At 44.0% G+C, this 24,210-nt stretch overlaps 2 protein-coding genes across 2 annotated transcripts; both read right to left on the bottom strand.

The window, feature by feature from the left end:
• Positions 1-5,271: 5,271 nt before the first annotated feature.
• On the bottom strand, positions 5,272-6,195 carry LOC115457089 (olfactory receptor 11G2-like). The gene has a single exon (XM_030186513.1). The coding sequence runs from the start codon at positions 6,193-6,195 to the stop codon at positions 5,272-5,274; it is 924 nt and encodes a 307-aa protein (XP_030042373.1).
• Positions 6,196-19,083: 12,888 nt separating this feature from the next.
• Positions 19,084-20,004, bottom strand: LOC115457971 (olfactory receptor 11H6-like). The gene has a single exon (XM_030187701.1). It carries the CDS (start codon positions 20,002-20,004, stop codon positions 19,084-19,086), a length of 921 nt encoding a protein of 306 aa, XP_030043561.1.
• Between the last annotated feature and the right edge of the window lie 4,206 nt (positions 20,005-24,210).

Below are 24,210 nucleotides of genomic sequence, written 5' to 3'. Positions count from 1 at the left end.
GGGAACTCCATTCACTGGGTAAATCTCTCTTATCTGCACCCTTCTCCTCCACCGCTAACTCCAGACTCCGTTCCTTTTATCTTGCTGCACCATATGCCTGGAATAGATTTCCTGAGCCGGTACGTCAAGCTCCATCTCTGGCCGTCTTCAAATCTAAGCTAAAAGCCCACCTTTTTGATGCTGCTTTTAACTCCTAACCCTTATTCACTTGTTCAGAACCCTTATTTCATCATCTTCACTTTAATATTCCCTTATCTCTTGTTTGTCCTGTTTGTCTGTCCTAATTAGATTGTAAGCTCTGTCGAGCAGGGACTGTCTCTTCATGTTCAAGTGTACAGCGCTGCATATGTCTAGTAGCGCTAAAGAAATGATAAGTAGTAGTAGTAATACATGGATGTCCATCTCACAAGCATTTTAAAACAGACTCTATCCTGTTCTAAAATACATGTGTGATGGATGTCCATTTGTGACATTCTGACTTGGACGTCCATGTTCTCAGTTGGACTTTGTTTCTAAAATGCTGCTCCACGTGGTTAGTGTTGGGGCACTGTGGGGACATGGTGGGGGCAATGCCATCGCTTACCTGATTATTCATGATATTCAGTCTGCTAATTGGGTAAATTTCCAGATAAAGGTAAGACAGCAAGAACGTTGTCCTAACTTTATCCAGGACAGTTATCAGGGTGCTAGTCTGAACATTAGCTGCCACCAAGGTATCTCCTGGTGGCCACTGATGATCGGGTTAGTCAATACTGGTACCTGGATTAAGCCCAGCATTAAATATTCAGGTCAGACGAAACTCACAGCGGTCAACACTTTGAAATTAGCTGATCACCACTGGCTGAATATTGAGGTCAAATCTATCTCAGTGCATATGCTCCTCATTCTGAATATACTTTGCCTTTCTCATTGTGATACTTGCCATATAAGTATAATCAGTGTAGCAGCACCTTGAGCTTCAATAAGCATGTAATAAAGAAAGAGATTAATCTTATATGTTTTATGTGGAGAGGGTAGATAGAGTTTGAAGAAAGGTACCAAGGAGTTCCAAAGAAAATAAAATGTTTCATACTATGATTTCATTTGGACATCTTAAAATGGCCCTTCAGATTTAAAATATTTTTTACAGTGGATTTCATGCAATAGATTTTCAGGATTTCCAGATTTATTCTTTCCATCTCGTTTTCTCGGAAGTGTCCGATCTCCTCCAGACTGGTATATTTCTTTGCTTTCAAGGGCTTCATAACTTAATTGTAAATTATTGATTTATAAAGCACAAAGTAATAATATTAAAGGATTCACTGTTCTACTTACTATGAGTGAAATCTTAATGCCTTCATGATGCAATGAAGAAACTGGTGGATAACATATTTGATCGGCCATTTTGGGAGTTGACTTGTCAAGTGTGCATTCTCCTCCTCATTGACAGCAGAAGTTAAACCATATCCCACACTCTCGTCACTCTACTCGCTCTGAGCCCATGGTTTCAATCTTAGGTTGACAGTCCTTTCAAGGCAGCTCGACAGACTTTACCCATCCTCGATTTATATATTGCAGGGTGGAAGTACCCAGAGAGGTTAACTGCAAGTCTTTCATCATAGAAAAATCTTAAATATTTAGAAGGGTTGTTTTACCCAGTGGAGGTCATTAATTCCTTTGTAATTATATGCATAGTTAACACAGAAAATGTGTTTGAAGATCTTTCCATTACAGCTGTTCCTGATGCCACAGATTACAGTGGTTGAGTAGAAATATTTTGTGCTAACAAAATATTGATATAGAGCATAGGGCATGGTTATCTAGAAATCAGGGTCAATCAACATTTAAGAAATACAGGAGGATAACCATCATTGTAATAATTAGTTTTATTCATATAAAATTTGATTAGCAGTCCACATCCAGAAGATCTCAGTAGGATCTGTAGTGTATACTAAGCAGGGGCGTAGCCAGACATCCAATTTTGGGTGGGCCTGGGCCAGGATGGGTGGGCAGAATAACTTTGCCCTGTCCCACAAGTGATTTGGTCTCTCCCTCTCTCGCCTGCATGCCATTTGGTCTCTCAAACATCCTCCCTCCCTCGCATGCAGCAACTAATACACACTGCTCATGTTGGCCCCACAGCCTTCCCTCTGATACAACTTCCTGTTTCCACATAGAAGGGAATACATCAGAGGGAAGGCTGTGGGGCTGGTGCGAATAGTATGTATCAGTCGCTGCTCGCTGCAGGCGAAGATCTGCTATTTACAAGGTATGCAGGAGGGACAGTTAGGAGTTTTCAGCTGGTGGGGCTCGGGGATCCCTGCCAGCCACATCATAGGTGTGCTGCTACTGGGTGGGCTTGAACTCAAAGTGGGTGGGCCTGGGCCCACCCAGGCCCACCCTTGGCTACGCCACTGATACTAAGTGGTGTGTGTGTACCACAGTTTGTGTGATCCTGAGCAAGAACCATGATGAAATGTGCAACATGGCTTTGTGCAATTTATCACAAGAAAAACCTTGATTACACCTCATTTAGCTGTAAAATACTTTATTTTTCTGTACCTCATTTCACTACCTGAAAATTGTTAATGAACCAATTTTGCATGACTTCTCAATTCAGTAGTAATTTTGTATTTTTTTTAGAATGAATTTTGCAAATGCAATATCATATGTACAAAAAAACATAAAATAGAGAGCTTTTTTTTCCAGAATTCTTATAAGTAATTTCCATATGGAAGTTCCACCATTTTCATGGAAACATCTACATTTTAATGGTGATTATAGGAAAGTCTTACATTACACGTGGATGTTAATAATATGTAGAAATAACATTGGATGTGATGGTGCATGGTTTGGCTATTGCCTGAATAGATCAAAATACTATCCGATTGCACCCCATAGTGTAGGACAGTGGGTTCCAATCCTGTCCTTGGGGAACCCCTGCCAATCAGGTTTTTAGGTTATCCACAGGGAATGTGCATATTTGCTTACCAAGGAGACATTGTATGTAAATTTATCTCATGAATATTCATCATTGATATCCTGAAAAACCTGACTAGCTGGGGTTCCCCCAGGACAGGTTTGGGAATCACTAGTGCAGGACCTAATATTTCCATGTGGGAAATATACAGCCGCTCCCAGGCATGTTTACGTTTTTAAAATATTCTCATTTTGGCCAGCCCTTTACTGGAGAGTTTAAGCGTCGCATCCTTCTTAAATCCCCATTGTTTCTGTCCCCCTCCATATTGAAAATAAATAGGTTTATGGGGGGGGGGGGTGAAGTGAAGGAGAGCTTACTTGGGGCTCCTATTACCAAGCTATGGCAAAAGGTGGCCAGTGCTGGCATCGACACATGTTTGACATGTGTGCCAAGGCCCCCTTTAACCTCAGCTGGTAAAAGGGAAGTCTCGCTTTCCTACAGGAAATGGCCAGGTGGCAAGTAAAGCACTTGCTGCATGGCCATTTCGGGAGGGGAAGCCCTTACTGCCACCCATTGAGGCAGTGGCGTAGCAAGGGCGGGGCGGTGGGGGCGGTCCGCCCCGGGTGCACGCTGCTGGAGGGTGCAGAGAGCAGCCGCGCGCCTGTCGGCTCCACTGGTTCCCTGCTCCCTCTGCCCCGGAACAGGTTACATGTCAAACATGTGTCGATCAAGTCTATCAAGTCTAGGCTTAAAGCCCACCTCTTTGCTACTGCTTTCGACTCCTAACCATGACTCTCTTACTCAACACCCTCACTTATCACCCCTACCACTGCAATTTCCCCACCCCTAGCTGTCTGTTCGTCTGTCCAATTTAGATTGTAAGCTCTGTTGAGCAGGGACTGTCTTTTCATGTTAATTTGTACAGCGCTGCGTAAGTCTAGTAGCGCTATAGAAATGTTTAATAGTAGTAGTAGTAGTAGGGATAGGAAGCCAGAAAATATTGATTTCATGTAATTTCCCATTGCATTTAGGAAAATGTTCATTTTGTTTTGGGGTTCCCCCTTTTGTCTTCAAGGCTGATGGCACAAAATGAAAATTTTCTGGCTTCTTCTATGTCTCCATCCTATGGCTCCCCTCCCTTACTGCTCTCCTTCCCCTTTCAGCTGATCTCACCCCATTCCCCATAGGCCTCTGTGCCTACCTGAATCTGAAAATTCCTAGTGGTCTAATGGCATCTATAGAGGCAAAAGAGATCCCATTTACTCCTGCCCATGGTCATGACCACATCCAATATGGCAGTTGTGATAGTTTTCCATAGTCTCATAGTACTAAGGCAATTCCTAGTGGTACCATTATGGAGAAAGGTCACAGCTACCATATTGGATAATGCTGCTAACATAGGCAGGAGGGAAAAGACATTTCTTCTACTCCAATAGAGAGTGCACTAGACCCCAGGGATATTCAGATAAAGTTAGGCCTGAAAGCAGGGGTGTGCTGGTAAATTTTTAACAACAGGCTCTTTCTCCGGACGTAGCCAGCTCTGCAGTTGGAAGGGCCAGGGGTGGCCTGGGGGGGGGGGGAGCAACACTTGCCTCTCTCTCTCCTCCCTCCCTTCGTGCGGGCACGCTAGGCATACCTTTGCTGGCAGCCACCACTCCCAACGTCTTGCTCTGAGCAGCATGCTGGAACTTCTCTCACATGCTCGAGAAGTCTCAGCCTGCTGCCCAGAGCTGGAAACAAGGAGCAGGGAGCAGCAGTAGTCTATTTACTTGGCTGGCAGGGCTCAGCATCCCCACCAGCAAAGTAAAAGAGAATTCAGCAGGGGGCCCAAGCCCACATTTTGGGAGCCAGTTGTTAAAGTAGCCATGGAGGGCCTTACTTTAACAACCGGCTCCCCAAATTCTTAAAAACTTAACGACCGGCTCTTGCGAGCCTGTGAGAGCCTGCTCCAGCACACCACTGCCTGAATGGGGCAGGGGCCTTAAGCCAGAAGAGGAGGAAGTGGGGGTGGGGGTGGTCCTTGTCTACATATCTATCATTGGCAAACAAAACCCTGCCCCTTGCCATTTACAACATAAACAAGGTTACTTGATGATCTTACGAAATGTAATATGTATACATTTATCTATTTAGTTACATTTGTTGACTTATCTTTTATAGAACAAAGCAAGTTGGAACAATAATCTAATAACATAACCCCCACCATAAAATAACATTTCATTAAAATCAATAAAACAGTAGAAATGGCTATAAAGAAAGGTAGCACCTGAACACGAAGAAGCTATAGACAAAAATGTAGGTGCATGAAAAGTTCTGTGTAAGCACATTCTACAAATACGAACCGCATAAAGACACAAAATACAGTCCAGTTGTTAATGACTCATAAATTTTTGCACTGCTTTTATGAACTCTTTGTTCCTCAGGCTATAGATTACGGGATTCAGTAAAGGCGTCACAATAGTATAGAGTATGGCCACCAATTTGTCATAATGGAATGGATGCTTTCCCGAAGGCCTGACATACATGTACATAGCACATCCAAAAAATGTGATCACCACAATGAGGTGAGAGGCACAGGTGGAAAAGGCCTTGCGACGTCCAGCCGCGGAAGGAATTCTTACTATGGTTTGTATAATGAAAGCATAAGAGATGCACGTAAATGAGAAGGTAGCGACGAGCATTGACGAGGTGCATATAGAGCATGCAACTTCTATCGTAAAATCCCTCACACAAGAAATTTCCAGCAGTGGTCCTGTATCACATAGGATGTGATCAATTTCATTCTCGCCACAGAATGGCAGCTGGGATATTAAGCTTACGGGGAGGATAGACCAAAGGAACCCAGAAATCCAGCAATAAGTGGCAAGCCATAAGCATATCCTGCTGCTCATTAACACGTTGTAGCGTAAGGGCTGGCAGATGGCTAGATATCGATCATAGCCCATGATGGTGAGAAGGAAACACTCAGTTGTACCCAAGGAGAAGAAGAAAAAAAACTGTAGGAAACAGCCGGTGAAGGAAATGAAGTTATTTCTTGAAAGGAAACCAGATAATATTTTTGGCACTGTGGTAGTTGTGTACCAGATTTCAACAAAAGATAAATTTCCAAGGAAGATGTACATGGGCTTATGAAGAGAAGGGTTGGACCACACCAACAGCATGATCAACATATTCCCAACTAACGTGAGGACGTAGATCAGTAAGATTAGTGTAAATACGACAGGTTGTGCACTTCCATCGACGTAGAGTCCACGGAGAATAAAATCTTTCACTTCTGTTTGGTTTTCTCCCAGCATTCTTCCAACATTTAACCTGGAAGGATCAAGAACAGCCAACGCATAGAATAAGAGTTAATTCACTAATTCTATTAACTTTTTATTCTTAATGGACCGCAATTTACTCCAGTGGAACAGTGACGATATTTTGTCGTCACTGCTTGTAGACAGGGTGGATTTACCAATAGGCAGGTCAACTGTTACATGTCAGTTACTTGTTTTCTTCGTCATCTCCAGTCTTGTTGGGGGAGGGGGCACTTTGAATATACTTGAGTGCAGCTTGGGGGTTTAAACCCGCCACTGTTTTTATAGAATAAAGAAGAGGCCATTTTCAAATGCTATCATACAGGGATCTAATGAATTTGCACGCAGTGTTATAGAATACCGGGTTGCACACACAAATTGGGTGTCAGGAATTACGTCTGGTTTCAGCAGACATTAAGTCCTGGGTGCCCAAATTTGGGTGCAGAAATTGGCACTCAGAGCCTTATTCTATAAAGGTTATGCTCCTAAATGTCTACTCCTAAATTGCGAGGATACTCTCTGCTCCAAAATAGATTATGCTGGTAAATTAGGAGCAGAAATTTTAGGAGCATAAATTTAGTAGCATAACCTTTATAGAATAAGGCTCTCAATGCTAATTCTATAATGGGTGCTCATCTTTGATTGCCCATAAAGAATAGCATTGAGTGACAATTGAGCACCATTTATTGAATCTCACCCTTACAGGATAGCACTTAGGCATTTTGTTGTCATTTATAAACTCTGGAATTTATTGCCAGAGAATGTGGTAAAGGCGGTTAGCTTAGCGGAGTTTAAAAAAAAGGTTTGGACGGCTTCCTTAAGGAAAAGTCCATAGACCATTATTAAATTGGACTTGGGGAAAATCCATTATTTCTGGGATAAGCAGTATAGAATGTTTTGTACTTTTCGGGATCTTGCCAGGGATTTGTGACCAGGATTGGCCACTGTTGGAAACAGGATGCTGGGCTTGATGGACCTTTGGTCTGTCCCAGTATAGCAACACTTATGTACTTGGGATTCTGAATGGAATCTTGCTACTCTTTGAGGTTCTACATGGAATGTTGCTACACTTTGGGTTTCTGCCAGGTACTTGTGCCTGGATTGGCCACTATTCGGAAACAGGATGCTGGGCTTGATGGACCTTTGGCCTTTCCCAGTATGGCAATACTTATGTACTTGTAAGTCTACACTTATCTGCAAAACTTCTAGTATTCAGTACATTTATACCCTCAAATAGGGTATAAATGTAAGGGCCCAGTCATAGAATTAGGGTAGCATTTTATTTTCAAACCTTAGCATCTGATTTGTCTCTTTTGCAAATGAAGTGGAACATTTTCTCCCGGATTCTATACAGTGCGACTTAAGTTGCACGTGCAGAAGCAGTCGTATTCTGGATTTGCACACACAACTTACTTAGCTAACAAACCAGTCAGAGCCGATAATTGCCAATTAATATGCAATTATTGACATTAATTGGCATTAATTAAAATTTGCATGCACAACTGTCTAAGCGTATTCAGTAAAGTAATGCTCCTAAATTGTAAGGCACATAAGGACCCTTTTACCAAGATGCGGCAAAAGGGGGCCTGCGCTGGCATCAGCGTGCATTTTTCATGTGCGCCATGGCCACCTTTTACTGCAGCGGGTAAAAGGGAAGTCTTTTTTTTTCCTGTAGGAAATGGCCATGCAGAAAGTAAAGCAGTTGCTGTGTAGGCATTTGGGGGGGGGGGGGGCCCTTACTGCCACCCATTGAGGTAGTGGTAAGGGCTCCCGTGCTAACCCAGTAGTAACTGGCAGCGAGAAGCACTGCCTGATTACTGCCGGGTACACTCCAGCGCTATTTCAATCAAGTACAAAAAGGTGCTTTAAATAATCAAATGACCAGTGGAAGGATTCAGGCATTTATTTGTTGCATTTGTATCCCACATTTTCCCACCTATTTGCAGGCTCAATGTGGCTTACATAGTACCGTCAAAGGCGTTTGCCCAGTTGGTTGATAACAGATACAAGGTTGTATAGTGATCGTATGAGTTATAAGTGGAGGGTCGCGAGGGATGATGATTGCGTGTTGTCCTGTTCGATCATTGTCATGCTGTGTTGGTAGGTGAAGAGGGTTACGTGGGGTCGTTGGGGTAGGCCTTTTTGCAGAGGTTGGTTTTTAGTGATTTCCTGAAGTTCAGGTGGTCGTGCATTGTTTTCACAGCTTTTGGGAGGCCATTCCATAGTTTTGCGCTTATGTAAGAGAAGCTGGATGCATAAGTTGTTTTGTATTTCTGACCTTTGCAATTTGGGTAGTGTAGGATCTTGATGATTTGACTTTGTTTCTTATTGGCAGATCTATAAGGTCTGTCATGTATCCTGGAACTACGCCGTATATGATTTTGTGGACTAAGGTGCAGATTTTGAAGGTGACCCCCTATACTCCCCCAGTGGTCACTGGCCTCCCCCCCTAAAGATGTGAAACAGTACACACCAGGCTTTATGGCCAGTCCTATTAGAACAGCAAGCAGGACCCAGGCCCTTATCCCATTCAAAAACCTACTGTATCTACATATAGGCAGGGGCAGACTGACCATTTGGGCAACCGGGCAGTGCCCGAGGGCCCAGAGAAGGGGCGTAGCTATGTGTGGCCACGGGGGCATGGGCCCCCACAGATTACGTCCTGGCCCCATCTACATTTGACCCCCCCACTGTCGCCGCCCACCCCCTGGCCCCACATCAGATACCTTGTTTGCTGGCGGGGGTCCCCAATCCCCACCAACCAAAGAGTTTTCTTCAGTGCCAGTCGACTGAGGCGCCTTCATTGTGGGATAATCTGTTTCTGACGCCTTATGTCCTGCACCGTGCATGTAGCCCTGCCAGCAAACAAGGTACCTGATACGGAGGTGGGGCAGGGGGCGGGCGGCAGCAGGGGGTGTTTGCAGATGCAGTTGCGACGGCGGTCCAAAGTGGCAAGGTGGGTCCAAAGTGGCAGAGGGGCGGCGGCAGCAAGGGGGGGGGTCAGCAGCGGGGGGAGGCGGCTAAACTGCCCCCCCCACCTCGGGCTCTGGCCCCCTCCCATCGAGGTCTGGCTGCGCCCCTGGCCCAGAGGCTCTAGGGGGCCCAGAGGCTCTGCCCGGATGCCTGGCGCTCCGCTGTTGATCTAGTGGCCCAGCATGGGGAACATGTTCTTTCCTACTCGGCCCGCTGGACTGCCACTATTCTCCCCCACCCGGCATCACCGTATTTTAAAAGTGGCTGCCGAGACTCCCTGCGAAAGTTTCGCGAGACTGTCAAGACCCGCAAGACTACCGTGGGAAGTCGTGGCCGCCATTTTGAAAACACAGCAGGGCTGGCAGGTAGGAGAATAGGTACATGAACTCTATCCTATCACAACATTGTATTTGTTCACCGGAGACTTCAAAGCCTCTACTGTACTGTGTAAGCCACATTGAGCCTGCAAATAGGTGGGGAAATGTGGGATACAAATGTAAGAAATAAATAAACAAATAAATAAAGAATAAGATGGAAAAGCTCATAATCATTTCTTTCTCATGGAGGACATTTTTCAAAGGGTGGTGTTTTCTATGGAATCAATTGGTAAATTTTCTCCAAAAAATATGATAAAAACACAGACATCTAATAAAGCTGATGCTCTTCAAAACACAATACAAATATCATACATTCATGGTAAGCATGCAATAAGTAAAGAACCGTGCATAGAATGACCAATGGCCATGCAGAAAAATTATAACCTAAGATACAAAAAAACTATCGACTTTATACAATCAACGCTGTTTTTCCAAGAATCCTGCGTTAAGAACTTAAGAAAGTCAATTCATGTCCCTTCTTTGATTACCTGGTTGAATAAGTTGTGGTATGTTTGTGAAATGGAGAGGTTGTGGGCAATTAGTCACCATTCTTTGACAAAGTGGGAGGATATTTGGGAGCCTTTTATAACTCACTGCTCCTGTTGAAAGTGGGGGAGGGGATGTTCATATAGTAATTTATTGGGTTTTGAGGGGGGAGGGAGTGGGATTGGGTTTCTCTTGAGCATATAAAAACAAAAATTGAGAAGTTGTTTAAATGAGCCATTTTTCTATACTAAAGGATGTTGTTCTGTAATGTCTGTTTGTTTGAGATTGATTCTTTCAACATCTGTTGTAATGCTGTTTTCGAATTTTCAATAAATACTTCTTTACAAATTAAAAAAAAACTCCATATGTTCCAAAAGCAACACACTTACCAAACTGATCCTTGTTTTGAGTCTTGTAGCAAAAGAAAACAAAAAAATCCAATAAAGAAAAAAATGTCAATTGTTTATTTCAGCCATACAGCCGGTCTGACCCCCTCTGGGCATGTTGTCTTTCCAATCTCTGGGTTTCTCCCTATATCAAAGTGATGCCTGCTTGGGCTTCTGATCAGTGCTACAGCGCCTTAGGTCTCCCAAAGGTTTCAAACCAAGAGTTGTGATTGCCATGTTAGTCCACTTCAATAAGGGAAAGGGAAATGGGACTTGATATACCGCCTTTCTGAGGTTTTTTGCAACTGCATTCAAAGCGGTTTACATTTATTCAGGTACTTATTTTGTACCAGGGCTAACAAACAAGATATAAATGATACCTTTTTTGTTGGACTAAAATTTCTTTGACAAGCTTTTCAGTGTTATCTGACCTAATGAAGCGAAGATATTTCTTAAAAGCTTGTCAAAAACCATTAGGTATCATCTACAATGTATTTGCTGACTCTCATTTCTATATACGATAATATAGGAATGAATTAACTCATGCATATGCGGTCAAGGTGGATGGGTAAAGATGTAAGAAAATTACAAATATATTCTAAAGAATACATTGAAAAGTTTTGTAGACATTTCACTTTAACAGTTAAATGAGTCATCTTAAGACACGGGTTTTGCAAAGTCGGAATCCTTTTCTTGAGGTGGATTTCAGGCGGTGATTTTTTTCAGAGCTTCTTGATCTACTCCCTCCCTAACTCATCTTTGCATCATGCAACTGGAATGAAAAGAAAACCTTCTAGGATGTCAAGAGAATGAAAATGATGTAAAGTCACTAATGCTCCACATCGGTTCTACATTGCATTTGGGGTTTTTTTTAAATTCACCTCTGTTGTGTTTTGGGGATTGGTCATTTGTTAATACACATTTGGCTCATAAGCATCACTTAGAAGATTCAGGGGTCCTTCTACTAAGCTGTAGGAAAAGGCCCTGCAATAGCCAGGACCCTTTTTATTGCAGAGGGTAAAATGCCCCCCCAACACGGCCACACAGTAAGATAACTCTTACTGCATGGCCATGTGGTGAGGAGCATTTACCGCCACCCATCGAGGTGTCGGTAAAGGCTCCTGCAGTAACCCAGTGGTAACCGGGCAGTTGTGGTGATGCTCAATCATCACTGGGTTAGCACCGCGCTATAAAAACATTTTTCTGGCATGCCGGAAATGCTGCACGCTGGAACCAGAACTACTGCCAGCAGCTGGGTTAAGTTGGCTATAGTTTTGGGGTAGCATGCAGTAAGCCCAGGGCTTTTGAGGGGGTACTTGAGGGTACTGAGTACCAGCACCTTTTCCATTGTCTCCTAAAATTGACCCATGGTCCCCAAGTTTTAATGAAAGAGCTCAGGCTCTACACACCAATTCTGCCCTTTCAGATTCTGTGACTGGTTGCAGGGTCCTGGCTATTGTGGGGTGGGTCCCTCAGTGATCACCCCACCCCTGAAGGGTAGCCTGGCATTTGAGTACCGGAACCTTTTTTGCTAGAAAACACGCACTGAGTAAGCCCATGTTGGGGTGGAGGAGTAGCCTAGTGGTTAGTGCAGCAGAACTGGGTTTGATTCTCACTGCAACTCCTTGTGACTCTGGGCAAATCTCCTAACCCTCCATTGCCCCAGGTGCAAATAAGTACCCATATGTAGTGCGGAGTGAAGGAGTGGCCTAGTGGCTAGAGCACTGGTCTTGCAATCCAGAGGTGGCCGGTTCAAATCCCACTGCTGCTCCTTGTAATCTTGGGCAAGTCACTTAACTCTCCATTGCCTCAGGTACAAACTTAGATTGGGGCAGAAAAATATCCAGAGTACCTGAATATAACTCACCTTGAGCTACTACTGAAAAAGGTGTGAGCAAAATCTAAATATATACTATGTAAACCATTTTGAATGTAGCCGCAAAAACCACAGAAAGATGGTATATCAAGCCCCCTTTCCCTTACCACCACTTTAAAAAAGACCCCCTCAGTGCATGCTAAATCAAATGAATGAGTGTTAAGATCATTAACACAGATTAATCGGTTAAAACAAATGTGTAGAATGAATGGAAAAAAAAATCATCAGTTAGGGTAAATCTCCAAAATGAACCAAGAATGAGCTGTCAATGTTTTCTCCTTCCTCAGGCATAGTGGATTCATTTGTTGTACGTCTTTTGGGGGGCCCTTTTACTAAACCGTGGCAAACGGTGGCCTGGGCTAGTGTGGGTGTTTGAAATTGGCGCTCGCTGGGCCATTTTTATACCGCAGCTGGGAAAAGGGCCTTGTTTTTTAAAATGAGGCAATAAATGGTTGTGCGCTAATATGAAAAAGTAGCGTGTAGCTATTTATTTATTTAACACATTTATACCCCACATTTTCCCACCAGTTGCAGGCTCAACGTGGCTTACACAGTATCATGGGTAGGCTACATTTCAGTAAAGTATCATTAAACAAAGTCATAGTAAAATAGTGATCGTAAACGTAACGTATAAAACAGCAGAGATAATAGAAGATAATAAACGATCAAATTAGGGTCCGTAAATATTGCTGTAAAAGAGAGGAAGAGGTGAACTAAGTTACGTCTGGAAGGTAGGCCTTCTTGAACAGGGTGGTCCTCAATCATTTCCTGAAGTTTAGATGGTTTACTGCCTGCGCCCTTAATGCCACCTATTTACTTGATGGTAAAGGCTCACGGGCTAGTCATGAAGTATTCAGACAGCGTGTGGCACAGTGTGGCCACGCTGCCGTTTACCGCTGGAAATACCAACCCCCCCCCCCCCCCAGTAGAAAAATAGAAAATTAGTTTCTACCATGGGAAACTGTATGTGCCAACGTTGAAGCTACTTCAGGGCATCCATGCTACCCCGGCAGTAGGATTGATTTGGCGCGCAGTACTCGCGTGTTAGCCCTGTCGCAGCTTAGTAAAAGGGCCCCTGGATGTTTTGTTTTGACCCCCAATGAATTTGAAATTACTCCTCATATTCATTATTTTTTCACGGAGAGAGTGGTGGATGCTTGGAATGCCCTCCCGCGGGAGGTGGTGGAGATGAAAACGGTAACGGAATTCAAACATGCGTGGGATAAACATAAAGGAATCCTGTTCAGAAGCTTAGCCGAGATTGGGAGGCAGAGCCGGTGGTGGGAGGTGGGGCAAGTGCTGGTCAGACTTTTATGCTCTGTGCCCTGAAAATGGCAGACACAAATCAAGGAAAGGTATACACAAAAAGTAGCACATATGAGTTTATCTTGTTGGGCAGACTGGATGGACCGTGCAGGTCTTTTTCTGCCGTCATCTACTATGTTACTATGTTAGATGTAAGCAGTACAGTGCACATCTGCATAAGAGAGAATCCCTGCTAAAAAGAACCTGTAACCTAGACATAATAAACAGGATGAACTGTGCATTACTTACTGTGAGTCTCCAGAATGAGTGTTTGACTATTGTCTCTTCAGCTCGACAAAGCAGAAACTTGCAACTCAGCCTTCCATCTCTAACTCCACTACCTTTAAGCTCATGGATCAGGCTAAGAACCCCCCACTTCTTTCCAGGGATCTCAAAAGGCAGTGGCATTCCCCTTCTCTTCTTTATAAAGGGTTGGGTTTCTTGCAGGATGGCAGCAACGAGGGAGAATAGACAGCATCAAAGAATCCTGAACTTTTAGAAGTGCTGGGCCCAGTGGAATTTATTAATAGTTCTGTAATTAAGTGCATAGATGAACACAGAAAGTTGTTTTGAGTGTCTTTCCATTTCAGCTGTTTGTGACAGCATAGAATACAGTGGTTGAAGATTCATATCTTATTCACGTTAATATAAATTTGGTCCAGGAACTGGATTGCGCCCAAGATTTCTCTGGTTGCAATGTCATTCCACTTGAATCCATAAAAATTACAGATCAACAAATGTTCAAGAAGTAGAGGGGGAGAACCGTAATGGTGTTATTAGTACATAAGTACATAAGTAGTGCCATACTGGGAAAGACCAAAGGTCCATCTAGCCCAGCATCCTGTCACCGACAGTGGCCAATCCAGGTCAAGGGCACCTGGCACGCTCCCCAAACGTAAAAACATTCCAGACAAGTTATACCTAAAAATGCGGAATTTTTCCAAGTCCATTTAATAGCGGTCTATGGACTTGTCCTTTAGGAATCTATCTAACCCCTTTTTAAACTCCGTCAAGCTAACCGCCCGTACCACGTTCTCCGGCAACGAATTCCAGAGTCTAATTACACGTTGGGTGAAGAAAAATTTTCTCCGATTCGTTTTAAATTTACCACACTGTAGCTTCAACTCATGCCCTCTAGTCCTAGTATTTTTGGATAGCGTGAACAGTCGCTTCACATCCACCCGATCCATTCCACTCATTATTTTATACACTTCTATCATATCTCCCCTCAGCCATCTCTTCTCCAAGCTGAAAAGCCCTAGCCTTCTCAGCCTCTCTTCATAGGAAAGTCGTCCCATCCCCACTATCATTTTCGTCGCCCTTCGCTGTACCTTTTCCAATTCTACTATATCTTTTTTGAGATACGGAGACCAGTACTGAACACAATACTCCAGGTGCGGTCGCACCATGGAGCGATACAATGGCATTATAACATCCGCACACCTGGACTCCATACCCTTCCTAATAACACCCAACATTCTATTCGCTTTCCTAGCCGCAGCAGCACACTGAGCAGAAGGTTTCAGCGTATCATCGACGACGACACCCAGATCCCTTTCTTGATCCGTAACTCCTAACGCGGAACCTTGCAAGACGTAGCTATAATTCGGGTTCCTCTTACCCACATGCATCACTTTGCACTTGTCAACATTGAACTTCATCTGCCACTTGCACGCCCATTCTCCCAGTCTCGCAAGGTCCTCCTGTAATCGTTCACATTCCTCCTGCGACTTGACGACCCTGAATAATTTTGTGTCATCGGCGAATTTAATTACCTCACTAGTTATTCCCATCTCTAGGTCATTTATAAATACATTGTTTTTTGTGGTTTGCATAATTTTGATTTTTGGAAATCAGTTGTTCTCTCTGTTGAGTTTCGGAAATAGTGGGTGATAAGTTTTAAAATAAATACATAAATCTAGAATTTGATCAGCATACCTCATTCAAAGTGGTTCTCACTAATGCATCGTGAGATTGTCTAGCACTAATTGCCCTTCATTAAAGTGCCCTACGATTTTGCATTTTCCGTGCTATAGTAGGGAAAACTACAGTGCAGGAACTGCAAAGCCTGATGCTGTAAATGCAGGGGGGGGGGGGGGGGTGAACTTGGCATCTGACTTCCATTTAGGACCCCTTTCACTAAGCCTTGTAAGGCGCCTACGCGCACCCAACGCAGGCCAAAATGGGCTTACCACCTGACTACTGCACAGCTCGTGCGGTAATTTCATTTTTCACGTGCGTACGCTACGCGCATCCGAAAAACTTATTTTTATTTTCGGACGCATGTAGTGGAAGCACGCCAAGTGGCATCTGATGCGCGTAGGTCCAAATTCTTTACCGCTAGGTCTATTGCTGGCAGTAAGGTCGGAGACCAAAATTGAATGTGCGGCAATTTTGATTTTGCCACATGTCCATTTTTTGGGAAAAAAGGAGGCCTTTTTTACAGGCGTGTAGAAAAATGATTCTCCGTGTGCCCAAAACCCGCACCTACGCTACCGCAAGCCACTTTTTAGCATGCCCTTGTAAAATGACCTCTTAGAGAAGTCAACTTTCTTCTTATATGGGAAGGATGTCCCCTAGTGGTAGTCTTGCAAGACTATAGTTAGGGGGCAGAGGCACCATTTTGTAGGATGGTGCCAACATGGGCAGTACCAGAGGGGACCGATGCCCCTGTCAACACTGGCTTCTCCCATTGCTTGTGCAAGCAAATACCCAAGCCCTCCTGCAGGTATTCCAATCTCTAGGTTCTGTGTATAATGGGGCTATTTATGTTCTAGGGGCTCGATTCTATATATCACGCCTAAAAAAATCTGCACTGAAGCAAAATTCACCTAAATTTCTGTTCAGTTTGTAGAATAGGCCGAGCGCCCTTCTGCGAAGTAAATTTAGTCTTTGGCAGTTACGCAAAGTAAAACTTGGTGTAAATGCTGGCAACAAAATTAGACTCGGACCGCGTGTATTCTATAAAATGCATATAGATTTTAGAAATTGCTATGATTATTATTATTATTATTAGCATTTGTATAGCGCTACCAGACGCACGAAGCGCTGAACACCTGACAGAAAGAGACAGTCCCTGCTCAAAAGAGCTTACAATCTAAATAATACAGACAGACAAGACAGTTACGGATGAGGGAAGTACTGGGTGAGAAGGAAGGAAGGAACCAGGGAGGGAACGGATGAGGGAAGTACTGGCCATGCCCCTCTTCAGTATGTGACTTAGAATTTACATGCGTCACATTATAGAATATGCTTAGACAGTTCTGCATGTAAATTCTAATTAATGCCAATTAGTGTCAATAATCGTGTTTTAATTAATTTATTTTGTTACATTTGTATCCCACATTTGTCCACCTATTTGCAGGCTCAATGTGGCTTACATAGTACCGTAGAGGCGATCGCCAATACTGGTATGAACAAATACAGAGTGAGGTTGTGGTAAAGTAAAGGTCGTGTGTGATAGACACTTTGGGGAATTATAAGGAGGAAGAGTTAAGCTATGTTTAATACGAGTTTTGGTTTTGTTATGTTGCCAGGTTAAGGCATTTAAGTTGGATCATTAGGGTATGCCTTTTTGAACAGGTTGGTTTTTAGTAGTTTCCGGAAGTTAAGGTGGTCATATGTTGTTTTCACGGCGTTTGGTAATGCGTTCCATAGTTGCGTGCTTATATAGGAGAAGCTGGATGAGTAGGTTGATTTCTATTTGAGTCTTTTGCAGCTTGGGTGGTGGAGATTTAGGTATGTTCGTGATGATCTTGATGTGTTTCTGGTTGGTAGATCTATAAGGTCTGTCATGTATCCTGGGGCTTTGCCGTAGATGATTTTATGAACCAGGGTGCAGATTTTGAAAGCAATACGTTCTTTGATTGGGAGCCAGTGCAGTTTTTCTCGTAGAGGTTTTGCGCTTTCGAATCTCGGTTTTCCAAATATGAGCCTGGATGCTATGTTTTGAGCAGTTTGGAGTTTCTTTATGATTTGTTCTTTGCATCTCACATAGATTCCTTTGCAGTAGTCGAGATGGCTTAGTACCATAGATTGTACCAAGTTGCAAAATATTTCCCTCGAGAAAAAAGGTTTTACTCGTTTGAGCTTCCACATTCCATAATTGGCAATTATCAGCACTAATGTGCTTGTTAACTAATTAATTTGCACGTGAAAATTCAGAATATGACCAATTAAACTAAATATAGGGTTACCATACATCCGGATTTACCCGGACATGTCCTCTTTTTGAGGACATGTCTGGGCATCCGGGTGGGTTTTGCCAATCCACCCGTTTGTCCGGATTTCTGGACAAACGGGTGGGCTGGTGGCGGACCTATCCTAGCCTCCCCTCCCCTTCCCTTACTTACTATCTACAGCCCTGGTGGTCTAGTGACCTCTTCGGGACAAGACAGAGCCTCCTCTTTCCTGCCCGAAGCACTGCCTTTCCCATGCATCCTGTTGCTGTGTGACAGTCTCTGGATTCAAAATGGCCGTCGAGAGTTGAAGTGGCCTCGCGAGACTTCAACTCTTGGCGGCCATTTTGAATCCCGAGACCGTCACAGCAACAGGATGCAGGGCTAGGGCAGCGCTCCGGGCAGGAAAGAGGGGGCTTTTTCCTGCCCCAAAGAGGTCACTAGACCACCAGGGCAGTAGATAGTAAGGGGAGGGGAATTTGTGACCCGGGGCAGGGGAGGGGAATATGTGACAGGGGGCGGGGTGAAAGCGAGAAAGGGCATGGCGAGGATGCGAAAGGGGCATGGTAGGGACGGGGCAGGGCAGGGGGCGCGACATGTGTCCTCTTTTTTAGAGGACAAAATATGGTAACCCTAACTATATAGAATCAAGAGGCAAATAATACATATCAGTCTTTATAATGCATTATTTGATAATGATGACATTTATTGATTTCTTGGTGAAATCTGAAAACTGGATAGATACAATTCATAGAAGATTTTGAAAGCCCACTGATCATGAAATCATTGGTTGATTCCTGATGCAGCAATGCATCGAAACACAGGCCGTGTTGGGCCCCTAATAAGCAGTGCTTCATGATCTTCATTTTGTTACATTTGTACCCCGCGCTTTCCCACTCATGGCAGGCTCAATGCGGCTTACATGGGGCAATGGAGGGTTAAGTGACTTGCCCAGAGTCACAAGGAGCTGCCTGTGCCTGAAGAGGGAATCGAACTCAGTTCCTCAGGACCAAAGTCCACCACCCTAACTACTAGGCCACTCCTCCACCATGTGGCCTCCTTTGGTTGTGTTCAGTGTTCCCCCTCCTTGTTCGTATAAATGAACATTATGCAACCCAGACTGGCAATTGCCGTCCACAGGACAGATTTCAGAACTAGTATATTAAACATGTAAGATATAGACATACAGAAGAATATTTATTTTTTATTTCTTTACAGTGGATTCATATACCACCAGTTACACACATGGTACCTCCAGGCAGTTTACACAAATAGATCAGTAAAAGTTAACAAATTCAATTGTACTATCGTATCACCTTCTTCAAAGCATTCAAGGCCTCCTTGTTCCTTAGCGTGTAGATTACTGGATTCAATAAAGGAGTCACAACTGTGTAGAACACAGCTATTACCTTATCTATAGGAAATGGGTGATTCCCCGGTGGTCTAATATACATGTATAAAATACATCCAAAGAAAATGCTCACCACAGTGAGGTGGGAGGCACAAGTCGAGAAGGCCTTACGGCGCCCAGATGAGGATGGGATTCTTAATATGGTTCGTATAATGAAACCATATGAGATGAAAGTAAAAGAGAAGGTAACGAAGCCCAGCAGAGCAAAATATAAAGTAATGACCACTTCTGTTGAATAGTGCCTTACACAAGATAGTTCCAGTAAAGGCCCTGGATCACACAGGAAATGGTTAATTTCATTTGGGCCGCAGAATGGCAACTTCGATATTAATATTATGGGAAATAAAGACCAGAGGAATGCACCAACCCAGCATGAAGCAACAAAGTAACAGCATTTGTTGTTACTCATTAAGACGTTATAGCGGAGAGGGTGACAAATGGCAAGATATCGATCATAACCCATCATGGTGAGGAGAAAGCACTCGTTTGCACCACAGCTGAAGAAGAAATAAAATTGTAGGAAACAACCACTGAACGAAATAGAGTTAATTCCAGACAGCAAGCCAGAAAGCATTTTGGGGACAGTAGTGGTAGTGTACCAGATTTCATCAAACGACAAACTGCCAAGGAAAATGTACATAGGTTTATGGAGGGAAGTGTTGGACCATACCAACATGATGATGGATATATTTCCAATCAACGTCAGAGTGTAGATAACTAGAAACAGTGTAAATAGAGCAGCCCGTGAACCCATGTTGATGGTGAATCCATGAAGAATAAATTCTTTCACATTTGTTTGATTTCCTCTTTGCATCCTTATAACGTTTAACCTGAAAGACATAAGAAAAGCTTTATCATTGGAAAAGGAAATCAATTCAGTATGGGGTCCTTTGACTAAGCTGCATTAAGAAATGGGATTAGTAAGACTTAAGCATCGCCATGCTGGGACAGACCAAGGGTCGAATCGAGCCCAGCACCCTGTCTCCGACAGCGGCCAAAAGAACAAGCATTTCGTCCCGCCCATCCCAGAAATAGCGGATCATTCCTACGTCCATTCAATAACATTCTATGTCCTTTTCCTCCAGGAAGCCGTCTAACCTTTTTTTTAAAACTCCGCTAAGCCAACCGCCCCAACCACCTTATCTGGCAACGAATTCCAGAGTCTGCCCTTTCTGCGCACTAAGATGATTTGTAGTACAGCCTCCAAAAAGGGCTTTTTTTTCAATTTCTTTCATTGATGGACGTGCGCTAAGGTTAACATGAGTGTGCGGCCATTTCAAAAATTTTCCGCGGGAACACTTACCATCTCCTCACAGATTAGCCAGTTAGTATGGTGGGAATATGAACACAGTAGTTAATGAGCACATCCATGCCCCTTCACCCCTGATGTGCCCCAACCACAAAAAATAATTAATGTGTGGTTAGCGCGTGCTGATGGCAAAACTGATGTTAACTTTTCAAGCAGTGGTGGTCTGGGGAGGTCTTCGGGCAAGAGTGAAGCCCAATTGCTCACATGCTCCTGCCTAGGCTGATGCCTTTATTTATTTATTTGTAACATTTGTGTCCCGATGGTAAAACAAAATGAGCAAGTGAAAATTATGGATGTGTTGAACAACACTGAAATCACAATGTGAAAGGAAAGGAAACAGGGGGGAAAGACCTCATACCTTGCTACTGCAAATCTAAAGCAATCCGACCATCTCCGTCATATATGTGCAAGTCGTAATCATTGGTCAAAAACCCCCAACCAACCAAACAGGTTGTGGAAAATGCTCAATTCTTTTCCTTAATTTTGTTATGCAAATTTTTGTATGTTAAATCATTTTTTTTTTCAATTGATGAAACATTCAAAAATTTGCATGATAATAACTGAAATTGTGACACATCACCACTCTACCTTATAGTCTGAATGTTTTCTTACTATATCTGTTTGCTGAATTCAATTATGTCATCCATGTTCTCTGTGTAACACCAATTGTAACTTTTAATCCGGAATGGCGAATGCCATGACGGAACATTGTAAGCCACATTGAGCCTGCAAATAGGTGGGAAAATGTGGGATACAAATGTAACAAATAAAATAAATGAAACCATACTGTGCCACTTGAAGTCCTGTATAAATGTCATAGCACTATCAGGTCAATGCTAGGCTGCCCTGGGCAGAGCTGAGAATTACCCGAGGATCTTTAGAAGAATAACCCTGCATGCAAGCCACCTTGCAAACGGCATTATTCCTGCGGCCCAGCAGCAAAGCTTCAGCCCGATGCTCTCAGGCAGGGGTGTAGCCAGACACCCGACTTTGAGTGGGCCTGGACCCAAGATGGGTGGGCAGAAGAACCCCTCCCTGTGATTTGGTCTCTCCTTGTCTCACCTGCATGCCATCTGCTATTTACAAGGTATGCAGGAGGGACAGTTGATGGGAGTTTTCAGCTGGTGGGGCTTGGGAATCCCTGCCAGCCACACCATAGGTGTGCTGCTACCGGGTGGGCCTGAGCCCAAAGTGGGCGGGCCTGGGCCCACCCATGCCCACCCTTGGCTATGCCACTGCTCCCAGGCCTCAAGAGTGGGTTTGCCCTAGCTCAAGTGTTCCTGGCACCAGACCTCATCCAACCCCAAACTCCCCCTCCCCCCCCCCCCCCCCCCCCCCCCCCCCCCCCCGTAGAGGCTATCTTTTTAAGCAGCAGTGGTCTGGGCAGGATCAAGGCCTTCTCCTGGGCTCATTCATTGGATGTATCTTGCTCTAATGGGACGATTTGCATCCCACCTCCAATTAAAACAGCAGAAAAGGCTCAAAAATGTCATTTTTCTATCTGAGCTTAGTGTGCAGGAAAGTCCCACGATAACCCACACTAAGCCCAGATATCACTGCAGCTTAGGTTTCGGAAGGAATAGATTCCATAAAAGTACAAATGTGCTCTAAAGAATAGGATGGGAAGGATTTTAATCATTTCTTTTTCATGGACGATGTTGGGAGGTCAATTTTCAAAGGGGCAGGAAGACCATAAGTAAATATATGTTTAGTATAGAAAACACTTCGCAGTTTTCCCCGTTAAGTATAGCTCAAGCACAGACATCTAATAAGCAGGTGCTGTTCAAAACCCAATAAAAACAAAAACACTTATTCACAGAAAGCACTCAATTCATACAGGGCAGTGCATAGAATAACCAACAACCATGCAGAAAAATAAAACCCCACAAACTGTCAAATTCACATTAAGGTGTCATTGCTGCTCCAATGGTTCTGCATTATGGGCCTCTTTTACCAAGCTGTTGGCGACAGGGAGCCTGCGCTGGTGTCGGCATGTGTGCCGAAGCCCCCTTTTACCACAGCGGATAAACAGGAAGTCTCTCTTTCCTGCAGGAAATGGCCCTGCGGCAAGCAAAACACTTGCTGTGCGGCCATTTCAGGGGGAGCCCTTACCGCCACCCATTAGGGTCTCACGCGTTAACTAGACGGTGATCGTCAGCATGCATACACTGCCGATTACCACCCGGTTAGCGCCACAAAGTAGAGAATAGAAATTAGTTTCTGCCTCGCGTTTGGGATGCACATGAAAAATAGAATTACTAAGGCCGGTGCTGTGTTGACTTGTACGCTCTGAGTACTGCACATAGTGGAGGAGTGGCCTAGTGGTTAGAGCACCAGTCTTGCAATCCAGAGGTGGCCGGTTCAAATGCTGCTGCTGCTGCTGCTCCTTGTGATCTTGGGGAAGTCACTTAACCCTCCATTGCCTCAGGTCCAAACTTAGATTGTGAGCCCTCCTGGGACAGAGAAATATCCAGAGTACCTGAATGTAACTCACCTTGAGCTACTACTGAAAAAGGTGTGAGCAAAATCTAAATAAATAAGATTCTGGACTCTTAAAGAGTGACAAGATTCCATCTAGAATCTCAAAGAGTAGTGACATTCCATGTAGAACCCCAAAGAATAGCAAGATTCCAGAGTGGAGGAGTGGCCTAGTGGTTAGAGCACTGGTCTTGCAATCCAGAGGTGACCAGTCCAAATCCCACTGCTGCTCCTTGTGATCTTGGGCAAGTCACTTAACCCTCCATTGCCCCAGGTACAAACTTAGATTGTGAGCCCTCCTGGGACAGAGAAATATCCAGAGTACCTGAATGTAACTCACCTTGAGCTACTACTGAAAAAGGCGTGAGCAAAATCTAAATAAATAGTAAAATCCAGTTGCAGGATGGGCTGGAGAGAGCTCTGACAGAAACACCAGAAATTATGTGAGGACAGTGTCAGGCAGACTTTTATGGTCTGTGTCTCGCAAATGACAAAATGGATTTGGATAGGCTGGAGTGGGCTTTGATGGCAATTCCAATAGTTGGAACAAGAACAGAGCGGGATGGACTTCTACGGTCTATGTCCCAGAAACACCAAAGAAAGACCACAATCAAGTATATAATATCACATTCATTGTTGGTTTAATCTTGAATTGATAATGAATGTGATTGTTGGGCAGACTGGATGGACTGTTCCGGTCTTTATCTGCTGTCACTTAGGGCCTCTTGTCCTAAGCGACTGTAAGCCCAACACGGGCTTAACCCCTCGCTAAACAGGAAGAACCGCATGTTCAAGCCCGTATTGGGCTTACTGCTGCTTTGTAATAGGTCCCCATAGTGCTGGTCTCCCTCTGGGCCTGTTGTCCTTGCTGTGTCTCTGCTTTACCTCTGTCCACTTAGACCTCAGATGAGCGATGTAGCAGCTTAGGTTTCCGAAATCTTTTAAGCAGAGAATTGTGATTGCACGTTAGTTCATAAGTACATAAGCACTGCCATACTGGGAAAAGACCAAGGGTCCATCAAGCCCAGCATCCTGTCTCTGACAGCGGCCAATCCAGGCTTCAAGAATCCGGCAACCCCCCCCCCCCCCCAAAAAAAAAAAAATAATTAATAATGTTCAATGGACTTTTCCCTCAAGAACCTGTCCAACCCCCCCCCCCCCCTTAAAATCCGTAAGGCCAGCTGCTGTCACTACATTCTCCGGCAACGAGTTCCAGAGTCCAACTACACGCTG

The sequence above is a fragment of the Microcaecilia unicolor genome, chromosome 14 (genome assembly GCF_901765095.1).
Source record: "Microcaecilia unicolor chromosome 14, aMicUni1.1, whole genome shotgun sequence".
Lineage (NCBI taxonomy): Eukaryota > Metazoa > Chordata > Amphibia > Gymnophiona > Siphonopidae > Microcaecilia > Microcaecilia unicolor.
Note: the sequence above shows the minus strand (reverse complement) of the source record. Positions and strands in the feature narration are given on the sequence as shown.